The sequence below is a fragment of the Mercenaria mercenaria genome, chromosome 4 (assembly GCF_021730395.1).
Source record: "Mercenaria mercenaria strain notata chromosome 4, MADL_Memer_1, whole genome shotgun sequence".
In the NCBI taxonomy this organism is placed as follows: Eukaryota; Metazoa; Mollusca; class Bivalvia; order Venerida; family Veneridae; genus Mercenaria; species Mercenaria mercenaria.
Window position 1 is genome coordinate 4,750,323 of NC_069364.1, and position 21,288 is coordinate 4,771,610.

Genomic DNA, 21,288 nt, shown 5'->3' on the forward strand with positions numbered 1-21,288 from the left:
TACCCTCGAGGCCGGAAATTCACATCTGCACCTACAACCAGTGAAAGAATCTTATAAGATGATATAGTCAAGCTGAACATTGAATGACAGAGGTATTTTGAAAATGGCTTCCGATGAAATAATGTTTTAGAGTATGCTATAAACAATAAAAAATGAATCCAAAAATCATTAGTGTGTTTGATAATGTTTGACTATATGAAACAATTATAACTCTGCCATTTAAAGTATAACTTAAATCCTTTTTTTAGCTTGACTATTAAATTTTGAAGTTTTTCAAAAAATAAAGAGCTAATTTGCTATCACTTATCATGATCTGCACTGTTCGCCATTCGGTCAGTATTTTTTGGCAAACACCCCTTTTAACAGTTAATGATACTGTCCAAATTGAAAGATGGACAAGTTCATTATAGAAACATAGCAGGGTAAGGGTTAATAAAGTAGAAAACCTCTTGTTTTTTGAGTCAGTAAGTCAAAGGTCAATTTCACAGGAGTCTGAACCTTAAAAACAGTTCATTAAATGAATGGAGAACCACTTGACTCAGTATCTTCAATCAATAACCCCTGTTGTTTCGGGGGTTAGCAGGTCAAAGGTCAAGGTCATAGTGATCATGGGACTATAAATGGGACAGGTCATCATGGGGGCATAAGAGTTTTACAAACAGCTTTTGTTCTTAGGTTAGTGTCAGTGGCAGATGTTCATCATTTTAATATCAGTTATACAACCTAGGTATACTGTTTTATGTTACACAGAGTAGAGAGGTTTTATGTGAAATGAACATACTGTTACAAGTATTCCTGTATATTTTATTTATTTTTTTTACTTTCAGGAATTGAGTGTGAACAATCATGGTGTATAATTATACTAAACCGAGGGGGCCAATTGCTGCCATGTACAGCAGCCCCGGCCCATGTTACGCCCTTCCTGGACTTGTAGGACAGAAAACTCATGACCCAAGAAGTGAACATAACAAAGGACCAGCTTATCCATTCGGTGTTCGTCATGGTAAATTTAAGGATGACTGCAGTCCCGGCCCGTGCTACTATCCTTCTCCAAAATATTCAAGAGTTGGGCCAGATGGTACCCCACACTACTCCCTGTATGATCGTATAGTAGATAAGGTACCATACAAAGCGCCCGGACCAGGTGCTTATAAACCAGAAGCAGCAGGACAGTCATCCCATTTTAAGCATCCAGAATATTCTTTCGGAATGAGACATAGAAACAGACGTACTGACAATACACCAGGTAATGTACTTCTGGATAACGCTCATTTTGAGTGAATTACACTACCTAAAATCATATAATGCATTGTTTCATTGTTTTTTGTCCACAGTGAATGTCATTATTTGTGTATGTTTTGGAGATTTTATATGGAAGTAACAACAGATTTTGCAAAAAAAAAAAATGAAATTGTATTAATTGTCATCTGTTGATCAGCCTGATTGGTAACTTGACTACTGTGAATTCATAATATTATTGGTTGGAGATTACAAGATGCTTTATTTCATGTCAGATAGGGTATAACAGTGTTGAACAAACATTGATTAAAAGTTTCATTTAAGAAATAATATATCCCAAACAGTGATTTGTCATTGAAAAAAAATCATTGTTTGGAGTTTAGATGAGAAGGAATTACATCACGAGGGAACAGCTCGTGTGATATAACAATACACATTTAAACAACGATTTCATTCACGCGCAGATCACTGTTTACGATATATTATTTTGATTCTAACACTTTATCAAGGATTGTTATGTACATCCTTAACAACATCCATCAAATATTTGCCTGATTTCTTTTCCAGCGTGCCGCCGTGCCATCTAACACTATGACGTCATAATCGTGATGTCAGAAAAATGAATTGTTGAATAATAACACACAGTTTTCAGCCTTCTTTGTTTAATAGAAAAACAAATTGGGTTGTGTTAGAATAATGCTTTTATCATTATGTCTCCCACCACACAGTGGTGTGGGAGACATATTGATTTACTCCTGTGTGTGTGTGTGTCAGTCACAAAGCTTGTCCGCACTCTCAGTCAAACATTTCCCATCCGATCTTCACCAAACTTGAACAGAATGTGTTTGCCAATAAGTCCTCGGCCAATCAACAACACTAGCAAAAGGATACATTTAAGGTTTTTTAAGAATTACTTCGTTTACATTCAAGACAAATCATATTTTTGCATATTGCTTGAAAATTCAGTAACTGGGAATACATTATCAATAACAGTAATTTTACCTTCAAGTTATTTAACAAATGAAATATTTATGCCCCCCACCCCTTCGAAGAAGGAGGGGTATATTGTTTTGCAGATGTCTGTCGGCCAGTCGGTTGGTATGTAGACCAATCCGTTTCCGGATGATAACTCAAGAACGCTTGGGCCTAGGATCATGAAAGTTGATAATAATGGTGGTTGGTCATAACCAGCAGATGACCCCTATTGATTTTGAGATCAGTAGGTGAAAGGTCAAGGTCACAGTGACCCAGAACAGTTAAATGGCTTCCGGATGATAACTCCAGAACGCTTGGGCCTAGGATCATGAAAATTGATAGGGTGGTTGGTCATGACCAATAGATGACCCCTATTGATTATGAGGTCAGTAGGTCAAAGGTCAAGGTCACAGTGACACAGAACAGTTAAACGGTTTCCAGTGTTAACTCAAGAACGCTTGGGCCTAGGATCATGAAAGTTGATAAGGTGGTTGATCATGACCAGTGGATGACCCCTATTGATTTTGAGATCAGTAGGCCAAAGGTCAAGGACACAGTGACCCAGAACAATAAAACCGTTTCCGGATGATGACTTGAGAACGCTTGGGCCTAGGATCAGTAGGTCAAAGGTCAAGGTCACAGTGACACAGAACAGTTTAGCGGTCATGAAAGTTGATAGGGAGGTTGGTCATGATCAGCAGATGACCCGTATTGATTTTGAGGTCAGTAGGTCAAAGGTCATGGTCACAGTGACCAGTTTCCGGATGATAACTCAAGGACGCTTGGGCCTAGGATCATGGAAGTTGATAGGGTGGTTGGTCATGACCAGCAGATGACCCTATTGATTTTGAGGTCAGTAGGCCAAAGGTCAAGGACACTGTGACCCAGAACAATAAAACCGTTTCCGGATGATAACTTGAGAACGCTTGGGCCTAGGATCACAAAATTTAATAGGGAGGTTGATCATGACAGCGGATGACCCCTATTGATTTTGAGGTCAGTAGGTCAAAGGTCAAAGTCACAATGACCCAGAACAGCTAAAATGTGTCCGGACAATAACTTGAGAATGCTTGGGCCTAGGATAACAAAACTTAATAGGGAGGTTTATCATAACCAGCAGATGACCCCTATTGATTTTGAGGTCAATAGGTCAAAGGTCAAGGTCACTTTGACCAAGAACAGTAGTACTTTTGTGCACAGTGACCAAATAATTTTTGTTCCTTGTGCAATTACTGAATGCATCAAGGGGGCATTTCGTGTTCTACATGCTCTTGTTTATTTCTGAGTTCAGAACGACAGAATAGGATCAGTAAATCCATGAATCTTGCTAGAAAAAAAATTCATTTCTTATATTTAAATACATATTTCCTTTCCATTTGTAAACAAGGTTATGGTATATTATAAATTGCACACATTTTTTTCATTTATCATTTAACATTTAAATCAGATTTTAATGCAAAAAAATGTGTGTAATTTAAAATTTAATCTTGTTTAAAATGGAAAGGAAAGATAATGTAAATATAAGAAATGAAGCTTTTTTTCGGTGTTCATGCGAAATTAACAGCAGAATAGGATTGGCAAAAAACTGCTAATTAATTGACTACCAGTTAAGGTCTCTTGAGAAAATGTTGCTGGTGATGATTTCGCTACCATAGTTAGGGGTGAATATCATTTGTTGCTTTTGACATTAGGAAAATTTGAATTTTAGGGGCAAATACTTATACACTACCATATATGATTGGACAAACTATTCAGAGCAGTAAACGACAGGCGCCATGCTACTCTATGACGGGTAGATCCAAAGTAGGCTCGTTCAGTGAGGACAATGCTAAGGTTTGTCAACTCACAAAATGTAACCATTGTATATTCTGTAGTACTCACTGTAAACTAAATTGCTAACTGTTTTGGGAAAGAATCATTATAGTTGGGTTCCCGTAAATGCAGAGAGCAAGAAGGTTTACATAATCCTGGTAGCCATCTTTGTTGATTCCATTTTTTTTCATTTGTTTACACCATAATGACAAGTTGATAAAACTAACACATCATTTTCTAATGATGAATATGTGATACCTTGAAAAATACAAAAATAAACTTTTTTGACCTTCGATATGGAACTCATGAAAGATGGCTGCCTCATGCTTCTACTGAAAGCCGGCGTGTTCATACCAATTAGATTTTACATCCCATTTTAAATATTTTTTGCACTTGTAGATTCTCTTTGTAATACTCAGTTCTTTTACTGAGTAAGTGATTTTATTATAAACAAAAGCGAGATAACATCTTCGTCTGGTTAGGTTAGGAGGAAGTAATCTTGGGAATTACCTTATGAATTATTAATGTTACGTCGTCAGGTGTAATTGATTTATGATGAAAATTCTTAGAACACCAGTGTTTCCAAACTAACTGTAAAAAACAAGTTTTAGCAAAAAAGTGAATTTTGCAGAATCAAGTAAAGTTTAATTTGGTGTGAATATATACCGGCTTACAGTATTTTATTTTTAATTAGATTTTTTATTTCTCTTATTTCTCTTATTGATGAAATGCTTGGTCTGTTGTCTTTACAGCTGCCAATAGTTACACTTTACCAAATATGATTGGTAGAACCGCACAGAGCAGCAAACAGCAGGCCCCATGCTACTCATTAACTGGCCGTTCTAAAGTAGGAGCATTTAGTGAGGATTTGGCCAAGGTAGGGTGAAGGTTTCAGTGTTGAATTTGTGACATTTGTTTACTGTAATAGTGCAAACTAGTCTAAGAAGTCGTGAATTATTTATGTTTTGTCCATACAAAATATTGTACACATTAAACGTACAGCTAATTAGTGAAAATTGGTACTGATTATATTTCTAATAGTGATTGTAAATTTACTGAATGAAAAAGAAGGTTTGAACTTACTGTCAGGTTAGATTCCTAGTCTTAAGTACAGACAACTTTGGTGTTTTTCACATTTACCAGTTGTAGCTGAGGAATAGACTGTTAGATACTTTTGATATCATCAACCACTACAGTATTCTATTATTTTCTCTTATCTTTGGTAAAAACATTATAGACAGAGGAATATTGCAAGATAGCAGTTTTTTAGCTCTTCTCTACGAAGTATATGGAGAGTTATCCTACTCACCCCGGCATCGGCGTCAGCGTCTTTCCGTGTCCCTTGGTTAAAGTTTTTATGCACTTTCTCTTTTTTCTCCTTATCTCTGTAATTACTTGATGAATTTGCTTTAAACTTAAAATAGTTATTCCTCATCATCACCCACATCATCTGGCATAAGGGCCATAACTGTCACACCAATATTTCATGAATTATCCCCCCTTTTTACTTAGAATTTCAGGTTAAAGTTTTGGTGCACTTTCTCTCTATCTCAGTTATTACTATATGGATTTGATTCAAATTTAAAATAGTTGTTCCACATCACCACCCACATCATATGACACAAGGTCCACAACTCTGGCACCAATTTTTCATGAATTATGCCCCCTTTTTACTTGAAATTTCAGGTTAAAGTTTTTGTGCACTTTCACTTTACCTCAGTTATACTAAATGGATTTGATTCAAACTTAAAATAATTGTTCCACATTATCACCCACATCATATGACACAAGGTTCATAACTCTGGCACAAATTTTTCTTGAATTATGCCCCCTTTTTACTTAGAATTTCAGGTTAAAAGTTTTGATGCACTTTCACTCTATCTCTGTTATTACTAAATGGTTTTGATTCAAACTTAAAACAATTGTTCGACATCATCACTCACATCATATGACACAAGGGTCATAACTCTGGCACCAATTTATCATGAATTATGCCCCCTTTTTACATAAAATTTCAGGTTAAAAGTTTTGATGCACTTTAACTCTTTATCTGTTATTACCAAACGGATTTGATTCAGACTTAACATAATTGTAGCACATCATCACCCACATCATATGACACAAGGGCCATAACTCTGGCACTAATATTTCATGAGTTATGCCCCCTTTTAACTTAGAATTCCAGGTTAATGTTGGTGCACCTTCACTTTATCTGTGTTATTACTTAATAAATTTGATTCAAACTTAAAATAGTTCTTCCACATTGTCGTCCTCATCATATGACACAAGGTCCATAATTCTGGCACAAATATTTAGTGACTTATGTCCCTTTTTTATTTAGAATTTTAGTTTAATTTTTTTTATGCTTTTTCACTATATTTCTGTTGTTACTAAATGGATTTTATTCAGACTTAAACCAGTGGTTCCACATGGTCATCAACATCATATGACACAATGTTCATGAAGCTGGCACCAAAATGCTATGATTTATATCCCTTTTTACTAGAATTTCAGGTTCAAGTTGTGATGCACTTCTGTTCTATCTCACTTACTTGATAAAAACTTCAAATAGTTGCTCCACATTATTAGCCACTGTCCTGGTGCATTATTTTTGCAGAAATTTCCATGAATTATGTCCATTTTATACTTTTTTAATGTTTTGATACACTTCTTTATCCCTGTTAAACAGTCAGACAGTTACATTTGACACAGACTTAAGTTTTTGTCCAATATCTTCATCCACATTAAAGTAATGACAGCTCCAGCTTCCTCACAGAATCACTATCCAGCATTAAAATAGTCGAGCACGCTCTTGTTTTATACATGACCATATTTTATTTATCTTTTGCTTTTATAGTCATAATATTAGAAAATCAGATAATATTGGTAGATAGATTATTTTATGATATTAATGACCTGAGGAAAACTAATTTCACACTTCTGTCCAAAAAGGTTTTTATACATGATACTGTGAAATCAAAAATTTTCATGGGGGACTAATGTTCATGGATTTGGTGGTTGAGTCGAACAAGGAAATCAAAACCCAATGAACAAGAAAAATTTCTGTTAATTTTATTTTCAAAATTTGAAATCCACAAATCAATATTCCCACAAATTAGCCACTTTGGCTAAAAAGCAATATGAAATTTAGTGAATTCACAGTAAAGAAATGTACATAGCCATGCATGCACAAATTGGCTTATTATTACTAAATATTTTCATTTACAATATTTATATAAGACTTTTAGCTGTATAAACGTTAGCTGGGAGACACTGAGGTTTTGTTTATCCATGGACACTGTACAAGTATCATTCAATTTGATGCTTGAATTTATAGAAAACATGGAGTGAAAACTAAAATTTGCTTCTGTTGACTAACAATTACTCTTTTTTTTTTTTTTATAACTTGACAGTAACATCAAATAGTATATTGATGTTTACTAAACAGAATAGGTATGTCAGTGTATGAAATATCAGTTTTGTCATAATATTTGATTACGAAGTAAAAAAAATGCACTCATAGCTTGATGGTTACGAGCAGTGCTTGTCACTGAAGTACAGCTTGTAGGGTGTTTGTTTGAATCTTACATTTCTCATTTCTTTTTTATGTTTGCGTATCATTTTTACATTAAGCCTATTTTGATTTAGAAATTTATAAAGCAGTCTGGGCATTTGTGAATTTCTGAAAACTGCATTGTTTACAAAAGGAATAAAAAAGAACAAGAAGGGACAGTGATACACAAAAATGTTCAGCACAACTTTGCTAGAGACATATATACTAGTATTTAACAAAAAAGGTTAAGCTGAAGTTTGAAAATTTTGAATTTCTACCAAGATATTATTTAGTAAACTTAAAATATTTGACTTTCTTTCACTGTTTAACATTTCAGCCTTTCAACCTCTAGCATTGTCTTTTTGTTTGAACTCGTATTATATGACTGTATGATATTTTTGCTGTGCAGACTCCAGGTCCAGGCACCTACAACACAACGGAACCACAGATTTACAAGGACAAGTCACCTCACTACAGTATGACCAGTCGTAACCCAATGCCGGGCGACACAACCCAGAAACCAGGTCCAGGAGCCCACTCACCAGAAAACGTATGTACTGAAAATAAAATTTTAAAACTTTTTCTCGCATTAATGGTATATATAGATTTTACAAGCCAGTGTCTAACTATTTTTTATGTATGCTTTTCGTTTTTATTTAGCAGTTGGTTAATTAACAAACAAGGGTTTTCATTGTAATTTGTAAATTTGCATGGTATTGATTATTTATTTGTTGAGTTTATTTTTACTTTAATTCAAATGCAGAAGCACATTTAGTTAAATGTGTTATCAGTTTCTTGCAATTATAAAAAAAAAAAAAAACCCTTGTAAGTTAATGACTGACAACAAGGAATTTTTATTGATTTGCATACATTAGAGCTTCAAACAGGATTGCTAGATTAACAGTATAGCATGTAACAGTTTTATATTAGTATGAATTTAATTACAAACTAACATTTGTCTGAATAGAGAAAAATTCTAATATGAAAAAGTTGAAAGAGTGCTAGTACATTTGATCAACTGTTTTATATAAAAGATGTTTCAGAATCGAAATGATATATTGGAATGGCATTACCATTAATTCAGACGCACTGTATAGGTTATTAGGCATGAAAAATAACTCATTAGAAGTCTACGCGCTCCTGAGTTATTCTGCCATACATGTTACTGCACATATTTGAAGTGTTAAAATATGCTTCCATGTTAACATCACAGCGACGTACTATATTTGGTGCCATACATGTGCCATGCGATAGTGCTTTCCTGTTTATTTACTTGTTTACATAAAAGACATATTAGAATCAAAATGATATATAGCAGAATCAATTTTTAATATATCTTAATGTTACAGATTGGTTTTACGCTGTGTGAAATTATTCTGCAGGTGTATAACCTCTTTGGATTGTTTCGATATAATTGAGCCGTGCCATGGGAAAACAAACATAGTGGGTTTGCGACCAGCATGGATCCAGACCAGCCTGCGCATCCGCGCAGTCTGGTCAGGATCCATGCTGTTCGCTAACGGTTTCTCTAATTGCAGTAGGCTTTAAAAGCGAACAGCATGGATTTTGACCAGACTGCGCAGATGCGCAGGCTGGTCTGGATCCATGCTGGTCGCAAACCCATTATGTTGGTTTTCTCATGGCACGGCTCAAATGTTTCATGCCTATTGTTCATAGGGAACATTTTTTATACATTTGTACTAACCTTGGTAGCAGTAAAGGAAATCAGTTGTACTCCATCAGTTGTACTCCATTATCCGCAGTAGCTGTATATAATTATTTATGTGCATTGCTAAAATGTATACACGCTTACAATCACATGAGGCTCATCCAGGCAGCTCCATTTACCAGTGCAGTTGTCTTTCTTTTTTTCAGTTAGCTTTTTACTGAAAATGTTACAAACCCATAAATATCAAACGTATCTTTGCTTATATCACCATTTCAGTTGAGCTTTTTCATATATATATGTGTCTACAATATTACACTTTACACATCACACTTCATTTTGCAGTTTCCATTAAATTTTAGCTTCACTTTAAATCATGCTAAAATAACAACATTCAGCTAGTTGCAGCAGAAACATTCATTCATTTAAGGTAGTTCTGCACATTTGGTCAAATATTTTCTGCAATGTAGAACTTCAGAATATACTTCGAAAATATGGCAAATAAAAAGGTTGGGTCGTGTACTTGATTTTTAGCTAGCATGATTTGAAAAATTTGGACTCAACTGGTTGCCATACTGGAAATCTATGGGGAAAACAAAGTTTTGATAATATGTTCCTGAATAGAAATTTTTCTAAAGTGTAGATTTTAGTGAAACTTCTCACAGTCTTAAATTCACTTTTGTATTGTGATATGGTTAGATAAAATGGGCATTACTTTAAACGGTTTATCAAACATGCAGAACTACCTTAAAGTCTTGTACAATTTCATATTTCACCATAGTTACTTCATTATTCTTCTAACTGCCTGAAAAAATCTTTGAGGCAGAAGGGGATTCTACATAATATACCAGACCTTTAGATCATCATGTTATTTGCCTTTACTGTTAACCTTTACCCTGCTAAATTGCCTATCATTCAATCTGAACAGTACCATTTAATATTGAAAGGGGTGGTCACTGAAGATTTACTGACTGTATAGCCTGCAGTGCAGAAAAAGATCAGCCTGAACAGATCACACGCTCACAAAAGTAGAATGACTGCCAGCAAGCTATAGATTAAGTAGAGTATAAGTCATAAGCTGGTTATAGCAACATATGAGCCATGCCATGAGAAAACCAACATAGTGGCTTTGCGACCAGCATAGATCCAGACCAGCCTGCGCATCCATGCAGTCTGGTCAGGATCCATGCTGTTTGCTAACAGTTTCTCTAATTGCAATAGGCTTTGATGGTAGGCGGATGCGCAAGCTGGTCTGGATCCATGCTGGTCGCAAAGCCACTATGTTGGTTTTCACATGGCATGGCTCATATTATCTTTTTATAATGCAAAATTTCAATTTTTATCTAAATTGAGACCATCATCCTGCCCAAACCACTGAACTGATTTGGCAGCGAATCCCCTCAAATTCTAGTTCAGAGTCTTAATACAAAATTTAAAGATCTAGTTTCATTGCAACAGAGAAAAAATGTCCTTGAAAACAGTCAGTACAGCTGATAATGCACAGCTGTATGCCATAATCATAAAAATTGATGTCCTTGGTAACTGGACTGTCCATGTTCAATCTGATGTCAGCATCATACAGGCTAGACTCTTCCAGTGTTTATACTTGTATTCCCTAAAACAGGTCAGTGTAACAGACTACATACAGGCTGATAGGGGGATAGTTAACAGAAATTTGGGAGTCATTCATATGGCTGTCCGCTATGTTAGACCCTCTTATCTCAGCATACACGCATGCTAACACATAATGATGCGACTTTCAGCATGTACACCTTAATGTCTTTTGATATAAAGTTAACCTTGCAGGCTTGCTCGCTATAGAGACATCAGTAATATAAAGCCTGATATAACACTAAAGCACATTAATTTTTGCATTTTTTTTTCTTGCTTTTTGCTGTTCTGTCAACTTATTTTTCTGTTTAAATATTATATATTTATTAACATTCTTACCTAGTTGCAGAATTGCATATAACTTCATTCATTTACAATCATTTTGATACGTTAAACAATGGATATATTTATTAATTTTTGTACAAGTTTATGAAAATATGTGCATTGAACTTACATTCAGAAAATTAAGTAGTTTAAATCGTCTGCTTAATAATTGTATAGTCCAGTGTAGCTGATGAAAACAGACAAAATTACTAAGTATGAGTTTGAAGGTGGTCAGTCTGAATCACGATAATTTTTTCCCAGTTATAAGCATAAAATTATTATAATCAAAACTTACTGAAAAATTTTAAACATATTGGAAAGGCTGCATTAAAATTTTCACCGACTGGCATAAAAAAAGCTTTTTTGCAAAATATTTAAAGAAAAAGATGGTACTTTTCTTAAAGTCAGATTATCTTTTTTTGTCTGTCTTGGTTGTGCAAGATTTATAGATAAAATTTAATTCTGAAATGAAAAATAGTTACAGAATGTATCAGCTAATTTATTTATTTTATTTTTAGCCTAATCAGTGTCACAGGGAACAACTGAACTTGACATTTTGTTAAAATTGAAAGAAAAAAATGTTGATTTACAAAAATTATCCTTTAAATTAAGATAGAAAAGAACAAAATTTTATTAACAGTTAAAAAAACATTTAGTTCTAATGTCTATTTAGCTCTGTGTAACAAGCCATATGTAGTGCTCAAATGAGATTGACCGCCTTCAACACTGATGATTAAGGCTTGTTGATACAAAAAAGGCAGTTTTAGTTTTCCATAAAAAGTTACATACTTTACTGAAAAGGAACTGATTTTGAGTGATTTATGCCTTTGCAGGTTTATATACATAAGAGAAAAGCGCCCAACTTCAGTTTTGGTATCAGGCATTCACAGTATACGGCACCACTTATTGTGGGAGCAGATTAAATGGATAAATTTGTAACGTATGTAATGGTAACTTTTAATTTGTAGCGTATGTAATGGTAACGTTTTGTGTTGCACCATTTATTGTGCTCTACAGTGATTTAATCTGCCATTTGCATGATCAGTATTTTATCTTGTGAGATAAAAAATTTATTTCAAACTGTTATGGAAGCAAAGTGTTTCTTAGGTACATCAGAACTACAAATCTGTCTTATTTCAAAATAATACACCTCACAAAATGCAACATACATAACAAAAACTCTTGCTGTACACTGAATTATAAAACTTGTCTCATCATTTATATACATGTAAGGTTCTGAAGTGTAAAATCAGGCCATTCTTTTAATAAAAAAAGGAGAATGACTTTAAACTGATTTCCTTTACCGCTTTCCAAGGTGGAGAAGAAAGACTCCTGAAGACTGTAAAAAGACTTGTCATTCTTCTTTTTACCCTAACCATAGCCTTGATCTAACCATTTTTGCTATATCATGCTGCTGTGTAACATGTTGCTAACTAAACAGATTTTGCAATACAGGTTAAAGGTTGTTTTTTTTTTTGGTTTTTTTTCCAGCTAGGGGTGTTTAAAGGGTGCTGAAATTATCACGAGTTTTTGTCATAAATGTCATGCTACTTATCAGTTTCATTTCTTGTTGCCTAGCAACAAGAAAGTATTGTCAAAAACTCTTTTATAATTATATATTAGAGATATTATATTGACATAATTGTGATTATTCAGGATAATATTTTGTATGCCCGTTTGTTTGTAGCTGCCTAGCTGCTAAAATATCTTCCTTTGCAATGAAAATATCTTGTCTTGCAACAAAAATGACTTGCCTGGTAGCAAGGCAAAAAGCATTACCTAGCTGGAAAAGTGAATGAATTTTTAGATGTTTTAGAAAAGAGGAATATGTGCTAGTATTTTATAGATGTGTGTTTCCATGAGCTAAAATTATATGTTTCAGGTATATTTGCATAAACGACAAGCTCCTCAGCCCAGCTTTGGCATCCGTCACACCCAGTATATGGCTCCTTTAATCGTTGAAGTTAGAGATTAAATGTATTCAGATTTAGAATCAACTGACATTTTTTCAAAAGCCTTTGTGAACACTGGTTATTTATTACAACAGAAAAAAGTGATTTTTCATTCTTTTCAGAACATATGTATTAGTTTATATATTTTATGATAACATTTTGTATAGTCATGGAGTGATAACCATTACTTTTGCTATAATGCTTGCATTTTCTAATAAATGATAAAACGTTAGAATGCTTGGTGTTAATATGTGGCATAGTTTTTATATGAAGTACTGTCAGTGTTGCAATTTTTTATGACTTTTATATCAACTGAAATTTAAAAAGGAAAATAAAAAAATGTAAGTTTTCAGATTGTCTCGCCGCTTGTTAAATATTATGTAAATTTCCCAATACTTTCGGTATATCAATTGGAAAGAAATTGCTATGAAAAATTGCAGCACCTGGTAATGTGCTAATGGTTGCTTGTTTATGCTTTTTTTTTTTCTGAGGGATTTGAGACCTAGAATCATGTGTTATAAAAGAAATTTCACCAGTAGTTTGGTTTTTTCTTTATAAGTCTGATAACTAAATGTTCTCGTGCGTGACTTACCTGTGATATCTTGTTTGACGACAAGTAATCCGCTTGCAGTCCATGACATAAATGTGGACAAAGAAAAGTAACTTCCCACATAGAAGTATTATTTATGAAAGGGTATTTGAATGTGTCTGGAAGATTGAGAGTATTTTTATACTGTTGTAATATACTTTTCATTTTTCAGTATATTTTATGATACATATGTATTGTCTCACTAAATTGTGCTCCTTATTTAAAATACTGGCACATTTCATGTGAAAAAAAAAACTTCTGTTAAGCAGGGATTTTAAACAGCATTACACACACATTAAGTATTTCCAAAGTATTACACATTTTTATGTTTTGTTTCCAAGACTGTACATACTAGCATGTCAAAGAATAGTATTACAACTTTTCTGTATTTCATAATGAAGGCAGTTTTGGTACAAAATAATTTTAAGTGACTATAGAAGTAGGTACATTCTAGGTATTTTTGTACACATTTGGATTAGTAATAACCTTCTTTTTGAGTATATACACATTTTACCAAGTTGTTTTTCTTTTTTATTATACATATAATATACATGCTATCTGTTATATATTGTTATAATTCATAATTTCCGTCCAAGTATACATTGTTGTCAAATATTTTAATTATCACTTGTATACTAAAAGTTTGATACTGAAACGGTGTCAGACTTGAGGTGTATAAAGTGATAAAATCACAGTATTTTTGATAATGTTTCACGAAAGCTAATCAGTATTTGTTCTATTTTGAATGTAGTATTATCTATCCATACAATCCTGTCTAGTTTCTTTTATTTTCTTGCTCAAATCTGTGATAAATGTTGACTTGTTAGATGATAAATTTTTTCATTTTTGCATCATGCAAAAGTTTTCTTGGAAGCATAATATTTTCTATAATCTTAGTCTTTTGTCTTTGGTTTCAAGGAAAAATTTCTGTTTTCGAAACTTTAAGTAGAAATTTTCCATTAACCTTCCAAAGCATGTCCATACATTCTATATATAATCATAAAATCATTTTTATCTCAAAAAAGTTTGGTTACATTTTTTCTATATATACAAGGTGCAAATTACGTTTTTGGTCAGTGAAAGAAATCCCATAGAACAAACTAAATGTTGAAAAATATATTTTATAGTTTTAGCTGAACTTATGGTTTAACATGTGATCATCATACATGTATATGTAGTGAGTCTAACAATAAAGTGTCTGATGTTATATATAATGATGTTGTTGCTTGATTTTTATGTTTATATGTAACTGCTAGAAGGAGGGGTTTGCCTTAACATTGCTTTGCTAACATAGAGCCCTTGTTGCTATAGCAATATTTGATTCATTTTGACCTGTTGTAAACAATACAGTAACATTTTCACGAACTGGTAAGTCTGGCTGTAGAGTGTAGTTCTAGGAAAACATGCCTTGTGGAAACTTTGTCTTTATTTAGAGGTTTCATATGCTGAAAAAATTAATGTTAACATATTTTTATTTCTTAATATACAAGGGTCATTCAGTAATATTAGTAGGATGTTATATTAAATGAAGCAAACTGTTGAATTGAAATGGACAGCTCTTTGCTCCATGCATTTGTTAGCTCATCTGAACTTAGTTCAGGGAGAGCTTAGGGAGAGCTTTTAGTGTAGATGGATGGTCCAGCATCCATCATCAACAGTTTAACTTCTCTGAAACTACTTGTCAGAATTACACCAAATTGGCCTGGCGCATTTCGGCAAGGTCTTCTTTAGTTTGTTTAATGGGGGAAACCTAACCCCTTTTTGGGGCTGGTCGAGTTAAAAATATAAAAAATTTTAAACAACTCTTCTCATAAACCGTTTGATGGATCTTCATGAAACTTGGTCTGTAGCATCATTTTAAGGTCCTCATCCAAATTTCTTTAAATGGGGCACTTGACTTCTATTAGGGGCCACTAAAGCTAAAACCAGAAATGCCTTCAACGACTTGGTTCATATTTTGTAAGAGAAAAAAGTGAACATCACCAAAACATAGAAAAGGGTTGTTTTACATGAAAATTGAACAGAATTAAAAAATTTATATTATTCTGCAAAACGACTATCATTTCAGTGAAGTATGACTTTAATTCTGGAAAAGAACTGCATGAAGGTGCTGCACTTTTGGACACTTCAGTGCCATTAGAAACGCATCATTTTTAAAGACATGTTATATTATTTTCATTTTGATGCATTCTGCAATAATGTTTCAGTGATGAATTACCACATAACTAGGTTCAACATCTTTTGCAGCAATTTTGAAAAAAAAAGTTTGTTATTTCTTTACAAATGGCTTTCTGTTTTAAAGAGGAACAACATTTTAAGAATATTTAAAGTCCAAGTAGTACAGTAGTAGTCAAATCAAAGAAAAACTGTGTGTGCAATAGGGGCTGCATTTTTCACTGGATATTGGTGAAATTTGATCAGAATGATATTCTTGATAAAATCTAGGTCAAGTTCAAATATGAGTTATCTTGGGTCAAAAACTAGGTCAGCTGGTCAAATCAAAGAAAAACCTTGAGTTTGCAATAGGGCTGCATTTTTCACTAGATATTCGTGGAATTTGATCAGATTGTTTGACTTGATCAAATCTATGTCAAGTTTGAATATAGGTTATCTGGGGTCAAAAACTAGGTTACCCGGTTAGATCAAAGAAAAACCTTGTGCATGAAATAGGCATTTTTCACTGGATATTTATGAAATGTAATTGATAAACTCTAGGTGAAGTTTGGTTATGGGTCAACTGGGTTAAAAACTAGGTCACTAGGTTAAATCAAAGAAAAACCTTGTGTGTGCAATAGGGGTTGCATTTTGCACCACATATTCATGAAATTTGATCAGATTGTCTTGATGAAATCTAGGTCCAGTTTGAAAATAGGTCATCTGGGTTCAAAAACTAGGTTACCCGGTTAGATCAAAGAAAAACCTTGTGCATGAAATAGGGGCTGCATTTTTCACTGGATATCCATGAGAAAAATTAGAGAACAGTTTCTTCAGTCACACTTTCAGCAAGATTATTCCAGATGTTCCTCAGGTGGGCAACCTAGGATTATTTGGTCCTCCTGTTTTATATCCTTGGAAATAATAATTTTGATTTTGTATACCTTACACATAATAAAAGCTTTTTGCATACTTTTGCCTTCCAATTTGAACCTTTTCATAATTATCCTCAGTCCTTAAATGCTCCTACTTTTGGAGTACCAAGGAAATTAAGCGGCCAACCATTTGATAAAGGGGGGGTGGGAGGGGGGGAGGGTTCTGTGTTCTGTAATTCTGACTATGATAATTTTAGTATATGAACAGTAATCTATACTGTATACATAGGTGTAAGTGCAGGGAGGTGGGTTAGGGGAGCACCATCTTTTGCATACATATATTTCCTTCTTATAAGACCATTCTGATAATTTTATCCTAAAAGCTCACCAGAACTGCAGCATTTGGCATTTGAAATATTCAAAAACATCTGCAGTACCACTTACAACAAGGATCTTGCACTCTAATAAAATTTCTACTCAAAATACCTTTTTTTCCCAAGGCTTGTTGACATTATTTAACTTAAACCTAAAGTAATCAACAACAATAATCAGAATTCATGATTTGGCATGCACAAATTGCAAAATTTTATGAGGGGTGGGGTGGGGTGGGGTATGGGGTCACATACAGAAATATTACAACAAAATAAGATGGCCAGTTTTATTGAGAACAGCTCTCAAATACATAGACCAAAACATGTGAATAACAGTGTTTATAACTTTTAACTATAATAACAATTTCATTTAAAATACAAACTTTTCTTCAGGTAAAAAAAGTAAAACACTTGTGAAACTTTAGTTATAATGACAGAAATGACTTTCTCTTAAGACTTGGCAGAATGCAGGATTTGGTGTTTAAAATACCAGAATATTGCAGGGTGTGGTTTCCCCGCCCTTCTACACCCTGGTATACATACACACATATATATAATACTGTATAAACAGCTATCTGAGTCAGGGATGCACCCAACACACCATTGTTCCTAAAAGACTGCAAGTATACATTCTTTAAAGCATAGAATTCAGATCACAGAGCATTTTAAAAGAAATTTTCTGCTCACTCTGCTGGCAAGTCTAGTATCAGTAGTATCGTATTAAGCGAGTAGAAAACAGACCCACTGTCTTTTAGTTATACAAGATATTTTGCTTCTTTTCCCTTTCTCTACCCATCAGACTGCTTGTACCTTGTATTACGTCTAGACAGTTAACACCTTTGTTTTACCTAAAAGCAATTATTATTCAAATATGTGGCTGAACTGTATGTTCTGCATTTTCCCTGGGAACATGCCCCCGCATCCACCACATCCTCTTAATATATCAACTGGCTTCGTTTCTTGGGGCCCATGTATCTTTCAGGTATCAATTATACAATTTATGTTCATATACATATAAAAACCTTTTTTACCAGTTTTTCTTGGCACAGTATGTTACTATGCTCAAAATATGGAACTGTAATTTTGATCAAATTGCTTATTCAAAAATTTAAGGTAGAATGCGCCTATTTTGAAGTTGCTGGGTTTCGTTTCGACATTTTGTTTAAAATTAAAATTCAGCATATTCCTCATATAATGCGTATTTTACATTTTTGATATTTTTGTAACTTTTTTTTTCTACAAACCAAACACGACCGTGGACGTCCATAGTTGATGAACTATGATTTCACGTCCGTCAGGCAGTTTTCGTAAATCATTCTATTCAGTCAACAAGTATCGATTTGCTTGTTACTCATCATATTTTCATTTAAAAATGTCTTTGAAATGGTGTATGATTTGTGGAGATCATTTTGACGCTGAAGTCGATATTTCATGTGTGCTTGGGCATATTATTCATTACAAAATGTATGTCATTATCGTGCTTGTTAGTTTTGAATAACACAAGTATTACAGAAATATTTTGAAAATAAACCCAAAGAAATTGTCATTGGTTTACTGTGTTCAAGTTCTGAAAAACAATTGACTTTAATAGAAGGCAAAAACAATTTCTTGGCTGTATGTAAGATCTCAGGCCTCCAACCCCATAAGTTCAAATGGTCGGCCCTTAAAATCTCATAATTTGAACCTCTCGGTTACATTATTTTTTACATCTTTGGTACTCTAGAAGGAGGATTTGCAAATCATTGGATAGACATATTTATTAATTTGCTTGCCCATTTGCTCTTCTGGAAAAACTTGTAATTCAAACTGGAAGTAGAGGAAACTCAATTTTTTGGGGGATTACTGAAACAAGGTCATGGTTACAAAGCTAGTCTACCCAGTTTTTTCTGCAATGTAGAATTTGATCAAACCCTCCTTTTTTAAAAACAAACTTCAGACTATACTAAAAATTCGGCAGATGAAAAAAAGATAGGATCGTGTGCTTGATTTTTCGCTTGATATATTTGAAAAATGGACCTCGCACAAGTTTTCATTATGGACGTCTATGGGAAAATCACAATTTTGATAACATTTTTCGTAAACATACATATAGTCTATAATATAATGAAATAGAACGTAAAGCTCTGTATGCTTGTTTTATTGAGGTATTTGCCCAAGACTAACGATCCGCATTTAAGACATTATTTGGAATTATTTAATGCATTAAACGTTTTTAGCCCCACTATTCGGAGAGTAGGGGTGCTATTCTACTCGTCCCGGCGTCGGCGTCGACGCCAACATCGTCGGCGTGAGCTTTCTTGTTTTTTCGGCAACCTTTGTTTTCTCTGTTACTATTGCTTATATCTTACTATCTTACTGTATCTTCACATTAACATTGTTCAGCATGCAAACAAAGTATGTGCAGGGGCTGGGCCCATTATACCCAAGGTCAAGGTCACCAAGTTGTTATACTTGAAATTATTTTCATGTTAAATTTTTTCGAAAACTTCGTTTATAGACATAACTTTGGTACTTTAAAATATAATGACTTGAAATTAAAAGTATTTCTTTATAATCATCATCTGCATGTGTGGTTACAATCCTCATACTCTAATTGTATTTTTTGACAGAATTATGCCCCTTTCATACTTAAAGGTTTTTTGGCAATCTTCGCTTTCTGGATATAACTTTAGTACAATATAAGATAATGACTTGAAACTTAAAATGTATCTTTATCATATCATCATCTGCTATAATAATAAATAAAATAAACAAATAAAATAAAAATAAATAAAAAATAAATAGAAATATAATTTGAGTTTAGCAAAGTCTTTGTACTTTATGTGCATCTAGTTTCTTGGACTTTTTTTCTGATATAATTTAATCCATCAAAATAAAGAATGTCAGTACACCTTCCATACTTGACCTTTAACCCCTCTTAGTAGTAGGGTCTTTTTATATCTTGGTGTATCTTCCTTTTAATGTAGAGGTCTCTTGTTGAGACATAAATTCATTTTACTGTCAAATCTCTGAATAGTGGAGCGCGCTGTCTTACGGACAGCTCTTGCTATATCATATTTCATCTTTAGAAAGAAATCACATGGCCATTCGCGGGTTTCATTATTTCAAAGAACGATTTTCATATCCAGGCTTAATTATACGTTATCCGGATAAGTGACGTTACACCATACCCCCGGTTTATCAAACGTCCAGAACTACCTTAAGTAGTTATTCTTCATCACCATACACATCATATGAAACTAGGGTCTTAACTTAACTCCTGCACCAACATTTCACGAACTATCCTTTTTACTTCAAAGAGTCGATACACTTTCACTATACCTTTCCCACTGAAAAGAAATCAATTGTCAGCAGTAAATCGTAGATCATATCAAAAACTCAATTACCCCTGATAAGAAATCGAGGTCGTATCAAATATTGATTTACTCACCTTTTTTCGGATGTTTTCAGCAGTAAATCGTATTAAATACTGCAATCGACAGTTAATTAAATCGTAGTTTGCGCCAGTTAAGCCTGTTACGTACATTTGAACCATGTGCCAGTACTTTATTTACTGATGCAACTTACCAAAGAAATGAGACTGTATTGCGCGACTGTTTTAATGAAGTCATGTCGAATGATTTTAGCGCATGATCGGTGCAAACTAATATAAAGTATCGATTGGTAGGAAAACAGTCGATGCGAACTGGCTGTCCACAGTAAATTAATCGATTGGATTAGTATAAAATCGAGAGGCCGTCCACAGTCAATCAATGCAAACTGGTATGAAATCGGGAGGCCGTCCACAGTTAATCGATGCAAACTGGTATGAAATTCCATATACTGGATACTCAGTCATGAATTTGGCATTAGTATAATTCAGTAACAAACTGTTTCAAAAGCTACCCTATGTACATGTCTGACACAACGAAAGCTTGTCCGTCTGCTTAAGATTTAATTTTTTTCACAAGGTTATGTTGTCCTTGGATGCTAAGTATTCAGAGAGTAGTTGTCAAACGCGTCGGCTTTTGTGACCATTCGCTTTTGTAAAAGTATACGTGAAATGTTTTCTGCTCTTTATTCGTCATATTATATTTTAACATTTGATAGCTTGCTTAATAAGAGCACAACCCTTGCAAGCAAAGGAAACGCATACATAACCAAGTATCTCAAAGCGAGGCACTAGTA

The 21,288-nt window shown here is 33.8% G+C and overlaps 1 protein-coding gene across 6 annotated transcripts in view; it reads left to right on the top strand.

Annotated features, from left to right (window-relative positions):
• Nucleotides 1–21,288, top strand: part of LOC123550871 (outer dense fiber protein 3-like) — a 33,354-nt gene that overhangs the window by 9,964 nt on the left and 2,102 nt on the right. For 2 of the 6 annotated variants that reach the window (XM_053540229.1, XM_053540231.1), the window contains exons 2-5: nucleotides 828–1,246; nucleotides 4,779–4,903; nucleotides 7,989–8,129; nucleotides 13,063–14,935. In XM_053540229.1, the coding sequence (XP_053396204.1) occupies nucleotides 847–1,246; nucleotides 4,779–4,903; nucleotides 7,989–8,129; nucleotides 13,063–13,155 (759 nt within the window). In that variant the 5' untranslated portion in view covers nucleotides 828–846 and the 3' untranslated portion in view covers nucleotides 13,156–14,935. Of the gene's footprint in view, nucleotides 1–827; nucleotides 1,247–3,922; nucleotides 4,048–4,778; nucleotides 4,904–7,988; nucleotides 8,130–12,013; nucleotides 12,121–13,062; nucleotides 14,936–21,288 lie in introns of those variants that run through there. The other 4 variants (XM_053540234.1, XM_053540235.1, XM_053540233.1 and 1 more) reach the window with 4 other exon arrangements.